Source organism: Hypanus sabinus, chromosome 14 (assembly GCF_030144855.1).
Source record: "Hypanus sabinus isolate sHypSab1 chromosome 14, sHypSab1.hap1, whole genome shotgun sequence".
NCBI lineage: Eukaryota > Metazoa > Chordata > Chondrichthyes > Myliobatiformes > Dasyatidae > Hypanus > Hypanus sabinus.
The window spans coordinates 64,352,079-64,367,670 of record NC_082719.1 but is presented as its reverse complement, the minus strand read 5'-3'; the positions used below and the strand labels follow the sequence as shown (position 1 = coordinate 64,367,670).

Here is a 15,592-nt window from a genome sequence, read left to right as displayed (position 1 = left end):
TTCACACAACAGCTAACCAGGCGTCTACTGTAATGTGAATATCAGCCTCTGAGAATGATGTCTCCTGGCAGTGGCATAATGCCCTGTTAATACCCTGAATGGACCTTGCTTTAGTAGTTTTGTTTGCTCTGTTGCTGGAAGAGCCGTAGGGCATGGTGAGCTTTCCTCATGATACTTCGTCATTGTTTGATAGTTCCATTCATTTGTTCAACTTATCCTGATGACTCTGGTTGATGTGGACAATGAAAATGCCATTCAATGTTCATCAATCAACATAATTCTTGGCAAACACTTCCAATGAAATGTGTTCCTTGGTCAGAGTCAATGGAACATGGCAATCCCCGTCTAGGAATATAGTCCTGATCAGAGATTTTCTGTGTCTGTAGTAGTGGCCGCCTTTGCTGGAGTAGCTTCTATCCATTTGAAAATATGTCCATTATTACCATTATGACTGAGTATCCTTGACACTTTGGCAAATAAATGTATTCCACTTGTAAGTGTAAAAGTGGGACAGGAGCAATTGATTGTGGTAGCTTCTCTGCTGTGTTTTTCAAGCATTTCTGGAGTTTGTGCCCTGAATTTGTATTCTGTGTACAAGTCAGGTGAATCTGTCAATCATCTGTTGCACTACAATGTTTCCTCAAGAGTGTATTTATTTTGCTAGATAAGGAAGCAGTGTGGTTGGAGCTTACATTTATGACTATTGCCATATCTCCATACTCCATCATTGTTTAATTTCCCATAATTCTCCATCCAGTTTTTCTGTGGAGAGCATTGAAGTTGAATCTCTTGAATATCCTGTATGTTTGTATGTGACAGAGTTCAACTTTGTTTCCATAATTCCAGTTAGGTTCACTGTGTATGTTCTATATTTATTTCTTTTATTTCTTCCCCATGCTGCCTTTTTGTTTGAAATTTCATGTGCAAGTGCTTTTCCATTGTAGTCATTTTGGAGTAGCTTTTACATTTAATACAGCAACTTCTAATGGCAGTTGTATATAACATCCATTAGTTCTTGTACTAGTTGGTCATTCTTGATTGATTTTCCTACAGCCATAAGAAATCCTCTTTGTCTCCATAAGTTTCCAAAGTCGTATCTAGAATCAGTGCAGATATTAGCTGATCTTCCTTCTGCCAACTTACTGGTTTCAATCAAATCTTGTGGTGCCAGGTACCAGGAGTCATGCTTCCTTATGCCAGCATTTCAATTTCAGAAACAACTGCGTGTTCATTGGAATTCCTCTCTCAATCATTGAAATTGTCAGTGTACAAACCTTTGTCAGAGTAATAACCAATAGGATGCCATTGGTCTTCATGTTGTTAAGTCTGCACCCATGTATTTCTCATTGACATAGAGTAAATCATTTACCTGTATCAGGGATTCTTATTGCAGGTGTAGTATACAATGTCACCTTTAAGGTTTGAAAAGCTTTCAGTTGTTCTTCACTAAGAGTCACAGGGTCGTCTGAGCACCTCAGCGGATTGTTGAATGGATGAGCAATAGTTGATGAATCTACTTGTAGCTTGTTAATACATTGAATAACAACGGTTTCATCTTCAATCCTTCATGTCTTCACTTTCTGATTTTTATTTGAGTAAACTATGATATAACTGTCAATCTTGTTATTTCATCTCTATCATTGTCAAGAGTCACTAGGAGCCACATGTCATGTCCATCCTGTAATTCCTTGGATGGTGTCGCTGTATCAGGAGACTGTCCGATGTAGGCTTCAAATCTCTGAAATTAGCATGATAGTGGTGTCTAGAGAGACTGTTTGATGTGAGCTGTAATTGCTTGTTGTAGGAGTTTCCTGAAGCAGAACACCAGGAGTAGCATCACTATTAGTGTCTCTAGCAGAACCGCCCACTTGAAGTCATGGCTGCATTTTTCTATTTTGTTTCAGTTCACTTTGTAACTCTACATTTTACATTGATTTTATCATGTTTTTTCGCTCATTTGGTTAATGCAAACATTTGCGCCTTGGACTCTTTATCGTCTCTGTCATGCTGCTTTTGTAGATTATCATAAATTTCATGTTTCTTTCGATTAGTCAAAGACTTTACTTGTCCTTTTAACTTTTGTGTATTTTGTGCTCGTGTATTCAATCAAGCCGAAATGCTGTCTTTAAATAAGTAGCGGCCATTTCCTGGATCTTAACACATGCCACCTTATTTTTAATAAATTTAACATTGTCGGTATATTTCGTCCTGACCTTTCCATTTTTGTCAAACGGAGGTGTTTTATTCGGGTAAGAGTTCACAACTTTGTTTCAATTCAGTCTTAATTTGTATGTAGTTTTATAACTTTGACAGTGATCTCGAAATATTAATAGATTGTAACCGAATAGCAAATAGATTGTTGCAGCAACCAAACAGATTTCAAGCACATAGGTTGATCTACTATAGACTAATCCATCAACCAAACATATTACAATCAAATAGATTTTGCAACCACTATTTTCCACGAGGTACCAGAATAGATCACTTTGCAACCAAAATTAGCTCATGTTGTTGCTTGAATTAAGTCACTGGAGAAAAGTACTGGTAGATAAGAAGCAGCTTCTTTATTTGACAAAACAAGCTAAGTAGGTATCATAACTGTGCCTGTTTCACCACTGAGTCCCCAAAACCTCAGGGGCACCATCAAGAGCATCCTGACTGGCTGTGTCATCGCCTGGTACGGGAACTGTACGACCATCAGGGCACTGAGAGAGTGGTGCAGACAGCCTAATGTATCTGTGGAAGTGAACTTTCCTTTTTTCAGGACATTTACAGCAGCAGGGCCTGGAGATTCATTGAGTACTCCAGCCACCCCAATCACAAACTCTTTCAGCTGCTTTTGTCTGGCAAGCGGCACCACCGCATTAAGGCCAGGACGAACAGGGACTGGGACAGCTTCTTTCATCGGGACATCAGATTTATCAATACATTTTGATCTGACTGTACATGCATGTATACAAAACAATTATGTGTACAATTTTAGTGTTTGGGCAATATTTTCCCACATCTCCCCCCGTAATTGCTTGTACATTGCGACAGAAATGCAACGTAAAGATTTTTACTCTCTTGAATGAAAGAAATATGAATACAAATACAAATCATATGCAGATGCTTTCGGTTGAAGGGCCTGCCAATGTGCAGTGCTACACACATTTTATGTGCTAAAGATCAAAGAAAATTCAACAAAATTGAAACAGATCCATACTTACAAACTTCCCACCATCACATCCAAAACATGTGTTAATCACTGTCTCATCCAGGCAATGGAATGTTGATTGATCTCATACATATGCAGACAATCAGCTATTGTTCTGAGCTGCATTAAAGTCAAATTCACAATCTATATTCAGATATGAAGACTGGTGGCCCAAGATATCTGCTACATGCACTAAACCCAAAAATTGTTAGTTTAGGACCAAATAGATTGCAACCACACTTTTTAATGTCTTAATAGATATTGTTCAAGTTGTATTGATTAAGAAAACTACACATTACTAGCTCATAGATTTGCATCCCAATACACCAGAAATCCTGTTTTCACTTTTACGTCCATGAAATGCTTCCTTGTACCAATGAGGTTTCAGTGTTGATTATTATTATTCGCCAAGCATCAGCTTCTGGAAGTTCAAGGAATAGAGTTCAGGTAGTTACTGTCCTGTTCAGGTACTCACTTGTCCTGTTGTCCTGGAAGTTTTACTGTAATGATAGATGACATTTGAATGAATGAAAAGTTGAGCTGTGGCAGCTTCAAGGCATATACCTACAAAACAGACCAGAAAATTTGGAAGCTTGATTCTTCTGGTATGCATGACCTTTTAGTGTACAAATAGTTTTAATTAGTGTCTTACATTCTCTGGCACTACTAATCATCTTACAAAACAGTGGTGTCTCTATACATAAGGCTTTAACTAATGTTAAAGGTTAAAAATACATTTTAACTTGTTCTTCTACTTTCTCAACTTCTTTAAATATTTAGTTTTCTTGTTTTTTTTAAGGAGATACACAACTGAATGACCTGCTTCTGCAGAATGTGAATCCTTTTTGGCAAGTGCTTTGCTAAAATGGATTCTTAATTCCAGTGCTGAAACCCATAGAAAGTCAATGAGCTAGAATAATTATAATGGGGAGAAAAAGCACCTTTGTGTTTACTGTTGGAAGTAATGTATGGACTAATGAATCAGTTTATCAGTATGAGTTTACTGCTTGAGAAGAACTTGCATTTAGAATGTTTATGAAGCATAATTTTGGTGCTTAATAGATGCTCATAACTGATGTAAGAACTCAATTTATTGCTGTGTGATGTAGTCTCAGAGATGTAGTTAACTCAATTTAGAGAAAAAATCCAATCAAGTGTGTTTCAGAACATAGTGCCATCATGTAAGGAAGGGATTAAAAGAGTCATGATCTCAAAGGACAGAAGAAAACTTGACAGCTGGCAAATCTCACCCCTGGTTTAGAAATATGAAAAAAATTCATATGAATTAAAATAAAATACTCATCTTAAGAGAATATACCTGTAGTAATTAAATTAAAGCACATCTAATCATTGCATTGGTGTAGGCATTGCTTCAATTTGTACTTTATTGGACTCAAGGAGTCAATAAGAAGACAGTGGTAAAATAACAGCAGTATACCACCCTCTTCAACTTAGTGTAAAAATCTTACATAGTCATCATTGTTATGTGGAGAACTATTAGCAATTAAGCTGCTAAATATCATTTTTTCACTAAACAAGGGATGATGTTTTGCAGTGTAGTTTGCTCCAATTGTTATTCTTGTGTTGGAGCTCTTCTGCAGGCTTCACTGGATTTTACTGCGATAAATTTAGGAACGCACTTGTATTATCATATAATGACGACATTTGTAAATGTAATCAAAAGAATTATGGGAGTGTAAAATTGTGTAAATTTTATATAATTGGGTTCATTCATTTTCTTCCCAAAGTGGACTAGATACAATTTTTCTGTAAATACAGTAGCTCCTATGCGGTTGAGGCAACGTCAGAAGTTTGAATTATCCATTCTCTGCAGCTGGATTATTGGATACCCATTTAATAGTGTAATTTAAGAGAAATAAAGTAATCAATTTAATTCCGCTTTGCCTCTAATTTGTATTTTGTGTTTTATTTGATTGCAGAGCTTAGTTCTGAAAATGTAAGGACTTGTTTCCAGATAATAAATGCTTACATTTTCTTGACCTCTTCAGAATTTTTACAGGTAACTATAAAAATCTTATTTTCACCACTATCAATACCATTTTGATAACCAGAGTTGCGAAGTGTCGTATAATTTTCAAGTTTTCTTTTATTAATTTACCGATGTTACTGTTCCTTCATATTGTCAAGCATATTTGTTCCTTTCATGGTTTCCTAATACCAGGCAGACAAAAACTAATTTTGCATTCCAAATAAATATTAAATAGATACTTGTTTGTAATCGATTTTAAAGTAAAAGATTTTACATTTATCTGTATCTAAAATCTGAACATTGTTTGGGTTGATATGTAGTGAGTAAGCTCTGTACTGAGTTAACACACAAATGTTGTCATCCAGTTACCAATGTATGGTGTCAGGTCCAATTTTCTGTTCTTGGACTTTAAGATGTTCCAGTGTACATCATATTGCACCATTCTTTCTCTATTACTAAAGCTTCTTTGCTAGTTCTGAACATTTGTCTGCAGATTTTGGATAGTCCCCGGTCCTCTTTTGTTTCATTTGACTTACTTTAACCAAATAATTTACAGATACAGCTTATTGTTAAGTTCTCGGGCTGTTGAACAGCATTAAAGGACTGGAAATAGTGACCCATTTTATCATATCCTATATCCCACCTGAGAATCAAAAGGTGCTGTAGCGTTTAATCAAATATTTTGTATTTTAGTAAATCGTTACTGTGTTTGCTTACTAGGTTTTATGAGATTAAAGCATTAATAATATCTTAGGTATTTATAGGCTTTTACAAATTGAGCAAGCATCTCTTTGCCTACATGGCAGCAAAGTAGTTTGTATAATGCTTTACATTACCAACGACCTCTATTCAATCCTCGGCCCTGCCTGTAAGGAGTTTGTACATTTTCCTCATGACCATGTGGGTTTCCTCCAGGTTTCTTCCCACAATTGATAGGTTGACTGGTCACTGTAAATTGTCCTTTGATTAGGCTAGGGTTAAATCGGGCTACTGGACAACGTGGCTCAAAGAGCCAAAAGGGCTTATTCCACACTGCATCTCAGTAAATAAATAACTGAGGAGCAAATGAAACTCAAATGTTAGCAAAGTGAAACCAAGCTGAATCTGTTTAAATATTGACTGAAATTGCAACTTTCCCTCATCACTGGGCTCGACTAAAGGAAAATCCTTGGAACACATACATGCTTGGTCTAAATATAGTTAAACTTGGCTTTCTGTGGTAGCAGTACTGAGCTGGCAGTGTTCACCTCTGTTTTGCTGGGATTCTCCTGTCATCTGCTGAGAAATTGTCACTTGAATGGTGCATCATGTTGATTCTGCAAGAAGACCAAATCCTACTCATTTTGGTTGTTATTGTAGCCTTGACTTGAAACGAATAATCTGCTTTAAATTAATGTATTTATTTTTATTTTTTTACATTTTTTAAAATAGTTTTTTATATTTCAATTTTAATTGATTTTGAATCTATCCTTGTCATACATTTTTAAAACTTTTAAAGTCAGTAATAGCTTTCACAAGACAGATCTCTACATTGGCTTAAGTCTGTAATGAGTTTTTTTTTAAAGATCTAGGACCATTATATTATTCACCATCAGTCTATCTATAACTTGGATCTTACCTCTGAATTCTTGTGCAGAGGGCCTGCAAGATAAATCCTCTGCATCTGGTCCATATCATCAAAGGTTTGGGAAGCATTTTTAGGCTACATATCAGGACCAGGATAATATAGGCTGAGTTCATCCCATCTGCATAATATGGGAAAGTAAGCATATATCTGGTAAGATAGTGCTAATGTGTGTCGTTACATTGTGAATTGTATTCTTTTTGTGAAAAAGTAATCACATGTAAATTTACTATGAGGATGTTCTCTTTTCACTTGGTTAGACATATTGCCAGGGTAGAAACATGTAATCATAGAAGCTGCGAGGAATATGATAGTGTGAATAACTGGGGAAATGATGCAGGTTTGCAGTTGCTTCTGCAGACTTGCACCTATGGAAGTAGCCCTGCATGACTGGATAATACAGTAAACTTGAATGATTCTGCGGTCAGTCCAGCATGATTGTGCTCGGTTTTCAGTGATCTTGCCTGATCTGCCTTTCACAATAAAGGTGGCAATTATTTCCTGGAAAATGTCCTGACTAATTCTGATCCTTATTGCAGTATGTAATGGGTCAGCATGTTTTAGATTTCCTAATTTATTATTATTTCAAATATCCTATTTATAAACAAGCTTTTAAACTTCATTATTATTTTTATGACTGTAGATGTGTGTTCTTGATAGACCAAGTATTTGGACTAACAGCATACAGAGTTTTTAAACCAGAATAACTTGCAGATGTACTTAAAAGCAAAATATTTTATAGGTTCTGGAAATCTAAGCTTAAAGCAAGAAATGCTGCAAATGGTCATGAGGTAGGCAGAATCTCTGATTGCAGATGGTGTCTGACGTGCAGAGAATTTCTGGCATTTTGTGTTCTACCCTGAAGATCAGTTGACCATTGACGTCTGGTGGAAGTGTGGGAGACTAACTTAAAGGTTCATTGTGAGATGAAAATGGAAGCACGCCCACTTCATGATTTACCTGGAGGCTTCATCCTAAGCTTTCAAGAAGCAATGAATGCAGCAGCTTTTTCTTCATTTGTTTGTATGAGGGTTTATAAGCATTAATCACCCAGTTGTCAGTGAGACCTTGTCTGACCTTCCTCTGCCTTGTGAGCCACAGAGCACAACATTCAACAGATGACCTTGAGCTGTCTTCTGGTCAGAATCCATTGGTCTGCAGTGACTTTAGGCCTATTCCTTCTTGATGGTGCTCCCATGATCCTGAGAAGATTTTTGAGGAAGCTATCCCCACTTTTGCTTGATGTATACCAACCAGCTTTTACTGATGCAGCAATTTAGTTTTTGGGACGGCAGCTTGTTTTTACCAACGGTGTAATTTTTTTTTAACCGTGATATTTTTAAAATATCACTTTTTAAAAGTGATATTGGCTTTGCTTGATTTTTTACCACAAGTTGTCTGTGCAGGTTTCATGAGCTGCTGAGGAAGAGAGTATAATTTACTGCAAGGATCACTGTAGTTTTATGTTTACTGATTTGGTTGAAGGGACCAAGTATAATGTATGTAAATTTGTTAATAATCCAAAGACAGCTAGTAGTTTGACTTGTGGAAATTATGCATAGGATTTTGCTGACATGGGTGTATTAATTGATTGGGCAAGGATGTGGAGATGGAACATAATCTGAAAAACTACTAAATCATCCACATTAGTGGAAGAAAAGTATTTTGTTTTTTGATTGGTAGAATATTGAAAATAGTTCATTTTCAGAGGCACCTGGGTTTCCTTGTATGCAAGTTACTGAAGGCTCACATGCAGGTACATAAAGTAATTGGCTGGACAAATGAATTTGAATGCAAGAATAAAGTTATCTTACTGAAATTATTCCATGGTGACAATACAGCTGAAATATTGTATGCATGTTCTGTCTTTCTACCCTTGTTATACTTGAAATAAGCTGAGGGTTTGGCCATTGAGGAATGAAAAGAAAAATTGTCACTAGAAGAAGAGAGAAATCTTTAGAATTCTGCATTTGAGTGATGTGCAAGTGTAGTTACTGAGTATATTTGAAATAGAGGTTGATAGGATTTGTATATTAAGGGAAGCAATTGATGTGCGTTTACCACAAGACAACATGCTGAGTTAAAAGAAAAATAAACTAGTTTTGCTTATAGCTGATAAGGTGCTGGGGGCCTATCTCTCATTTCATTTCGAGTTAGCTGAGTTTATGCAAAGTCAATTGCATAATTTAGAACCTCATTAATGTAGATTTTGGGAGGGATGTTAGTAGCCAGTGACAACAATTTTCTTGATAATATCTTTGTAAACTTGGTACATGAATGAGGGATTTTTCTCATTTTGAGTTGGAATTCATCTGTTGAGTCAGGGATTATTACACTGTCATCAACAATGCGTACATCCTGAAAAGTGATGTTTTTGTTTGAAAATATCTGACATTAAACTGCCTGATATTTATTGTAATGTGAAACATGAAAAAAGGTGATTTAGTAATGTGTTGGAGTGTTATAACATCTGCAAGTCACCCACTGCCAAATTAATGAATTTTGTTGTGTTATTTCTCCTCGTAGAGATGATTTGGACAATTGAACTTCAGCTTTTACTGGCAGACGTTCCCAGTAAAAGCATGGGTTCGATTGTGGAATAATATGTTTTTAGGAAAAGATTAACAAGAAAGGTATTCCCAAATGTAAGAAAACACTGTAAATATTGAGTTTGTGAAACACCTTCAGGGAGGTAAAGACATCAGATCACCTTTTGAAGTATTTTCATTTGTCTGTGGGTTTCTTTCTCACACTATAATCAATGACTGTCTGACAGAAGGCTCTGTCACTGCCCTTGTACAGCATTGCAATTATTTCACGACCTTGAATTAACATACAAGTACTTTTTTACATCCAAATGCCAGTCTTAGGATTTGGTACCATTTTTTGTTGGACTGCATCGGGGGGTGCTCTCCCTTGGTACAGCAAACAGTTTCCATACATACACACATAAACACACACATTCAAGTCATATATACTTGTTTGTGATAACCAATACGCCAGTTACACCCACACATAGAGTAACAGTAAAGTTTATTAAATTTAATACAAAAATGTTTGTTTGTTTTACATTTGTTGTTTGTCAAGCACTCCAGTTGGCCTGTTTGTCTGTTGACTTGTTTGGCGGTTCTGGGTTCACTGCTTCTGGGCCGGTATTATTTGTGCTAGAAAGAAACAGCACATGCACAGTAACAGTGTGCAGAAGGGACATACATGGATAATTGGGGGATGGTATGGAAAAATCGTTGAGACGATAAATACAAAGAACACTATGCAATGGTTTAGAACATGTTTAGAAATTATGATTTATAAATATGTAGTAGATAATTCTTGTGTATTAATTGTTTTTTGCTATTGTGATATATGCAAATGAATGGGGCTAAAGAAACAAAAAATGGGCCTCAGAGTATCCCCCAGGATTGGTTGGAAATAAATCCTAATTGTAGGTGCTTATGATATAAGCTGAGGAGAGAGTTGAATATCGGTTGATCTGTGCAAATATATACACAGTACTATGCAAAACTCCTAGGCACATATTAAAATAAAACTGTAAAGTGAAGATGCTTTCAAAAATAATGAAGTGAAACATTTCTAACCATCAAAAAATGATTATAAAGAGCAGTAAATCAAATCAATGTTTGGTGTAACCACCCTTTGCCTTTAAAACCCCATCATTTCTCTTAAGTACACTATTGTGCAGTTTTATAAGAAAATTGGCTGGTAGGTTGTTCCAAGCATTTTGGAGAACTTGCTACAGTTCTTCTGTAGACTTCAGCTGTCTTGTTTGCTTCTGTCTCTCCCAACAGCCATGATAATGAGCAGGAGATTAGGGCTCTGGAGGCCATACCATCTGTTATAGAGCTCCTTTTTGCTGAAGATAGTTCATCATAATGTCGGCCATGTTGTTAGGGGTCATTGTCCTACTGCAGAATAAAGTTGAGACTGATCGGTTGCCCCCCTGATGGTATTGCTTGATGGATGAGATTCTGCATTTACTTCTCAGCATTGAGGATTCCATTAATTCTGACCAGATCACCAAAACCATTTGCAGAAATGCAGCCCAAACCTGCAGGGAACCTCCACTGTGCTTCATTCTTGGTTGACACTCATCCATGCTCTTCAGCTTTTCTACAGACAAGCTGCTTTGACTTGTCAGTCCAGAGTAATTGCTGCTATTGTTCAACCTGCCAGTCCTGGTGTTTTGTGTGTAGGTGAGTCTCCTGATACTGTTTCCACTTTGAAAGAATGGCTTTTTGGCAGCAACTCTTCTAGGAGCACTACCTCTGACAAGACTTCTCCAGACAATGGAGAGATGAATTTGGGTTCCAGTGGTTTCTGTGAGTTCAGAGAAGATATCAGTGTTCAACTTCTTCTGATTTAGGAGGGGCATCAGTTTGATATATCGTTTCATCTGAATAATTTTCCATTTCTGGTCCTCAATCTTGCTTGTTTCTCTGTGCTTCTTCAGAAGAGCTTGGACAGCACATCTTGAAACTCCTATCTGCCGTGAAATTTCTGCTTGGGAGAAATATTGCTGATGCACTACGGTCACTTTGTGTGTTGGTGCTATGCTCATTGTTGCTGTGGTGTATGAATAGATTTTTTTTTAAGGTTAAACTGTTAAATCTGCCACATACTTTTTAGTTTGGTTGTCCTTCACCCGTTTTTTTCCCTTCTATAACCATTCCTGTTTCAGTTAATTTATTTAGTTCAGTCAACTCATTATGTCATTGATCATTAGAATCCTGTTTGTTATCATTACTTAATTAATCACTGGGCATGTATATACAAAGTAATCAAGTTTTTACTTGAAAAGTAGTTTATTACCTAATATGTTACTTTCTTTAATGAAATCAAAAAATTATCTGCAGCATTTACAAACCCCATTTCCAGAAAAGTTGGGATATTTTCCAAAATGCAATAAAAACAAAAAATCTGTGATATGTTAATTCACATGAACCTTTATTTAACTGACAAAAGTACAAAGAAAAGATTTTCAATAGTTTTACTGACCAACTTAATTGTATTTTGTAAATATACACAAATTTAGAATTTGATGGCTGCAACACACTCAACGAAAGTTGGGACAGAGTTAAAATAAGATTAAAAGTGCTCAGAATATTCAAGTAACACCAGTTTGGAAGACTTCACATTAAGCAGGCTAATTGGTAGCAGGTGAGGTATCATGACTGGGTATAAAAGTAGCGTCCATCAAAGGCTCAGTCTTTGCAAACAAGGATGGGTTGTGGCTCACCCCTTTGTGCCAAAATTCATGAGAGAAGTGTTAGTCAGTGTTCAAAAGGAACATTTCCCAATGCAAGATTGCAGAGAATTTAGGTCTTTCAACATCTACAGTACATAATATTGTGAAAAGATTCAGAGAATTCAGAGACATCTCAGTGCGTAAAGGGCAAGGCCAGAAACCACTGTTGAATGTGCATGATCTTCGAGCCCTCAGGGCACTGCCTAAGAAACCTTCATTCTACTGTGACAATTATAGCCACCTGGGCTTGGGAGTACTTCGGAAAACCATTGGCACTTAACACAGTCTGTCACTGCATTCAGAAATGCAACTTTTTTTTATAAGTTTTTTTATACATTTTACAAATTTAAAAAAACCACAAATCAGAATGAGGAACATTAATACAGTGCAAAATTAAGCATACAATGACAATATGATACAAAGAAAGAGAATTTTTAAAAAGAAAAGCACCTAAATTGAAGACAAGTAAACAACCCCACAACACAATAAAAAAAAACTCCAGACCAACCACAACACAATATAGAGAATATAAATCAGGACAGTCAAACTCCCAGACTGTGAATACGCTTAGCAACAGAGGATAATAATGCCTACTACCAGAAAAAAAAGGGAGCTGAAAGCAAGGGACCGAAAAAAAAAGAAAAAAAAAAACCCTAGTCAAGAGGAAGGTTATGAAAGTACTCGATAAAAGGTCCCCAGACCTTATGGAACTTTAACTCCGAATTAAGAACTAAATAATGGATTTTTTAGAGGTCCAAGCAAGCCATAATGTTGTTAAGCCATTGGGCATGAGTGGGCGGGGCAACATCTCTCCATTTAAGGAGGATCAAGCGTCTAGCCAGGAGAGAGGCAAAGGATAATATTCGGCATTTGGTCGGACTCAGACGTAAATCTGTCTCGCCCCAGAAACCTAACAAAGCAATTAAGGGGTTTGGTTCTAGGTGCTGATTGAGAATATACGATAACGTAGTGGAGACATCTTTCCAAAATTTCTCCAAGCTAGGACAGAACCAGTACATATGAATGAGAGAGGCCTCGCCCCTCTTGCATTTATCACAGAGCGGACTAATGTTAGGGTAGAATCGAGATAGTTTAGATTTGGACATATGGGCTCTATGAACAATCTTAAACTGTAAAAGGCAATGGCGAGCACAAAGAGAGATTGAGTTAACCGATTTGAGAATCAAGTCCCAACTCTCTTCAGATAAGGAGATATTTAAATCCTGCTCCCATGCCATTTTAATTTTATCCACAGGGGCCCGTCGTAAGGCTGCTAACTTATCTCGAATAATTGATATTAAACCTTTACCTAGTGGATTAATGGAAAGAAATAAGTCCATAGCATTTTTCGCAGGCATTTCAGGAAAGTTAGGAATTAAAGGAGCAATAAAGTGTCTAATTTGGAGATATCTAAAAAAATGAGCATTGGGCAGATTGAACTTAACAGAGTGCTGCTGAAAAGAAGCGAAGCGATTATCAATGAAAAGATCTTCAAAATGCCTAATGCCCTTCCTATACCAAACATGGAATGCTGAACCGTACGTAGTAGGTAGAAAAAGGTGATTATGTACGACAGGGCTGGAAACGGAAAAACCATGGAAACCATAGCATTTCCTAAACTGAGCCCATATACGCAAAGTGTGTCTAACAAGAGGGTTAGCTATTAATCTGGACAGACTACTAGGGAGTGCAGAGCCAAGAAGTGCAGAGATAGATAGTTCTTTGGTGGAGCTCAACTCCATTGCCACCCAATTAGGGCACTCAGGTTGGCCATGGAAAAAGGACCAAAAGGTAGCACAACGTATATTAGCTGCCCAATAATATAAACGAAAGTTAGGTAAAGCCATGCCACCCTCTTTTTTAGGTTTTTGGAGATGGATTTTACTAATTCTAGAGCGCTTATTCTTCCACAGATATGACAAAATAATAGAGTCTAAGGAGTCAAAAAAAGATTGAGGAATAAAAATTGGGATAGATTGAAATAAGTATAAAAATTTGGGGAGAACATACATTTTAACAACATTAATACGACCTACCAAAGACATAGACAGAGGTGACCATTGTACCAGACTCTGTTTTATAGTATATGAAAGATTGGCAAAGTTTTCACGAAAGAGATCTTTAAACTTCCTTGTGACTGTAATTCCAAGATAAGTAAATTGATTATGGACTACTTTAAAAGGGAGATCACAAAATGTTAATTCTTGTGCTTCTTTACTAATTGGGAAAAGTTCACTCTTATGTAAATTAAGTTTATAGCCAGAGATCTGGCTAAACTGGTCAAGAAGTGAAAACATTGGAGGTAAGGATGTAGACGGATTTGAGAGAATGAGTAATAATTCATCAGCATAAAGAGAAACTTTATGCTCAACACCTCCTCTCCAAATCCCGGTCAATTCAGGACAATTTCGAAATGCTATCGCCAAAGGTTCTGTAGCCAAATCAAAGAGAAAGGGACTTAAGGGGCATCCCTGACGGGTGCCACGTTTGAGATTAAATACCTGGGATTTCTGAAAATTAGTTAAAACAGAAGCAGTAGGACACAGGTACAGCAATTTGATCCAAGAGATGAAACTTTGACCGAGGTCAAATTTTTCTAAGACTGCAAAAAAGTAGTTCCACTCTATACGATCAAATGCTTTCTCCGCATCGAGGGAAATAACACATCCAGGAATCCCAGTTGGGGGTGAATATAAAATATTAAATAAACGCCAAATGTTAAAAAAAGGGAGACGGCTTTTAATGAAACCTGATTGGTCATCAGAGATAATAGAGGGAATAACAGTTTCTAATCTATAAGCCAAAACTTTAGCTAAGATCTTTACATCAACATTGTGCAAAGAAATCGGCCTATACGAGGAACACTCTGTTGGGTCTTTACCCTTTTTTAATAGGAGAATAATAGATGCCTCATTAAAAGGGGGTGGCAATTTGCCGTAATTAAATGAATCAGATAATACTGTAAGTAACTGAGGAGAAAGAAGTGAAGGGAATGATTTATAAAATTCTACAGGGAACCCATCAGGTCCAGGAGATTTCCCTGAGGACAGTGCAGAAATTGCAAAAGATATTTCTTCTGATGACATAGGCACATTAAGTTTGGCTTTAAAATCAGATGAAAGTGAAGGAATATTCAGATTATTTAAAAATTGATCAACAGAGATATTGTCATTCAAAGATTCAGAGGAATAAAGCCAAGAATAAAATTTTTTAAATGCATCATTAATTTCCAAATGATCCGATGTAAAGTCTCCATTTTCCTTCCGAATCTTTGTAATATGTTGTTTGGCTTTGCAGCGCCTCAGCTGATTGACTAGAAATTTACCAGACTTATCCCCATGAATGTAAAAGCGACTCTTGCTTTCAAGAAGTTGGCGTTCGACAGGTTGAGTAGACAGAAGATTAAATTTAGTTTGGAGTTCTACACGCTTCTTGTATAGTTCAGGGTTCTTAGTTTGAGCATACAGTTGATCCAGTTCTTTAATCTGGTTAATGAGGTCTAATCGGTCTGCACAGGAT

At 36.7% G+C, this 15,592-nt stretch overlaps 1 protein-coding gene across 2 annotated transcripts in view; it reads left to right on the top strand.

Annotated features, from left to right (window-relative positions):
* Nucleotides 1-15,592, top strand: part of ipo11 (importin 11) — a 414,929-nt gene that overhangs the window by 176,856 nt on the left and 222,481 nt on the right. For both annotated transcript variants that reach the window (XM_059989330.1, XM_059989331.1), the window contains exon 24: nucleotides 5,137-5,216. In XM_059989330.1, the coding sequence (XP_059845313.1) occupies nucleotides 5,137-5,216 (80 nt within the window). The remainder of the gene's footprint in view (nucleotides 1-5,136; nucleotides 5,217-15,592) is intronic.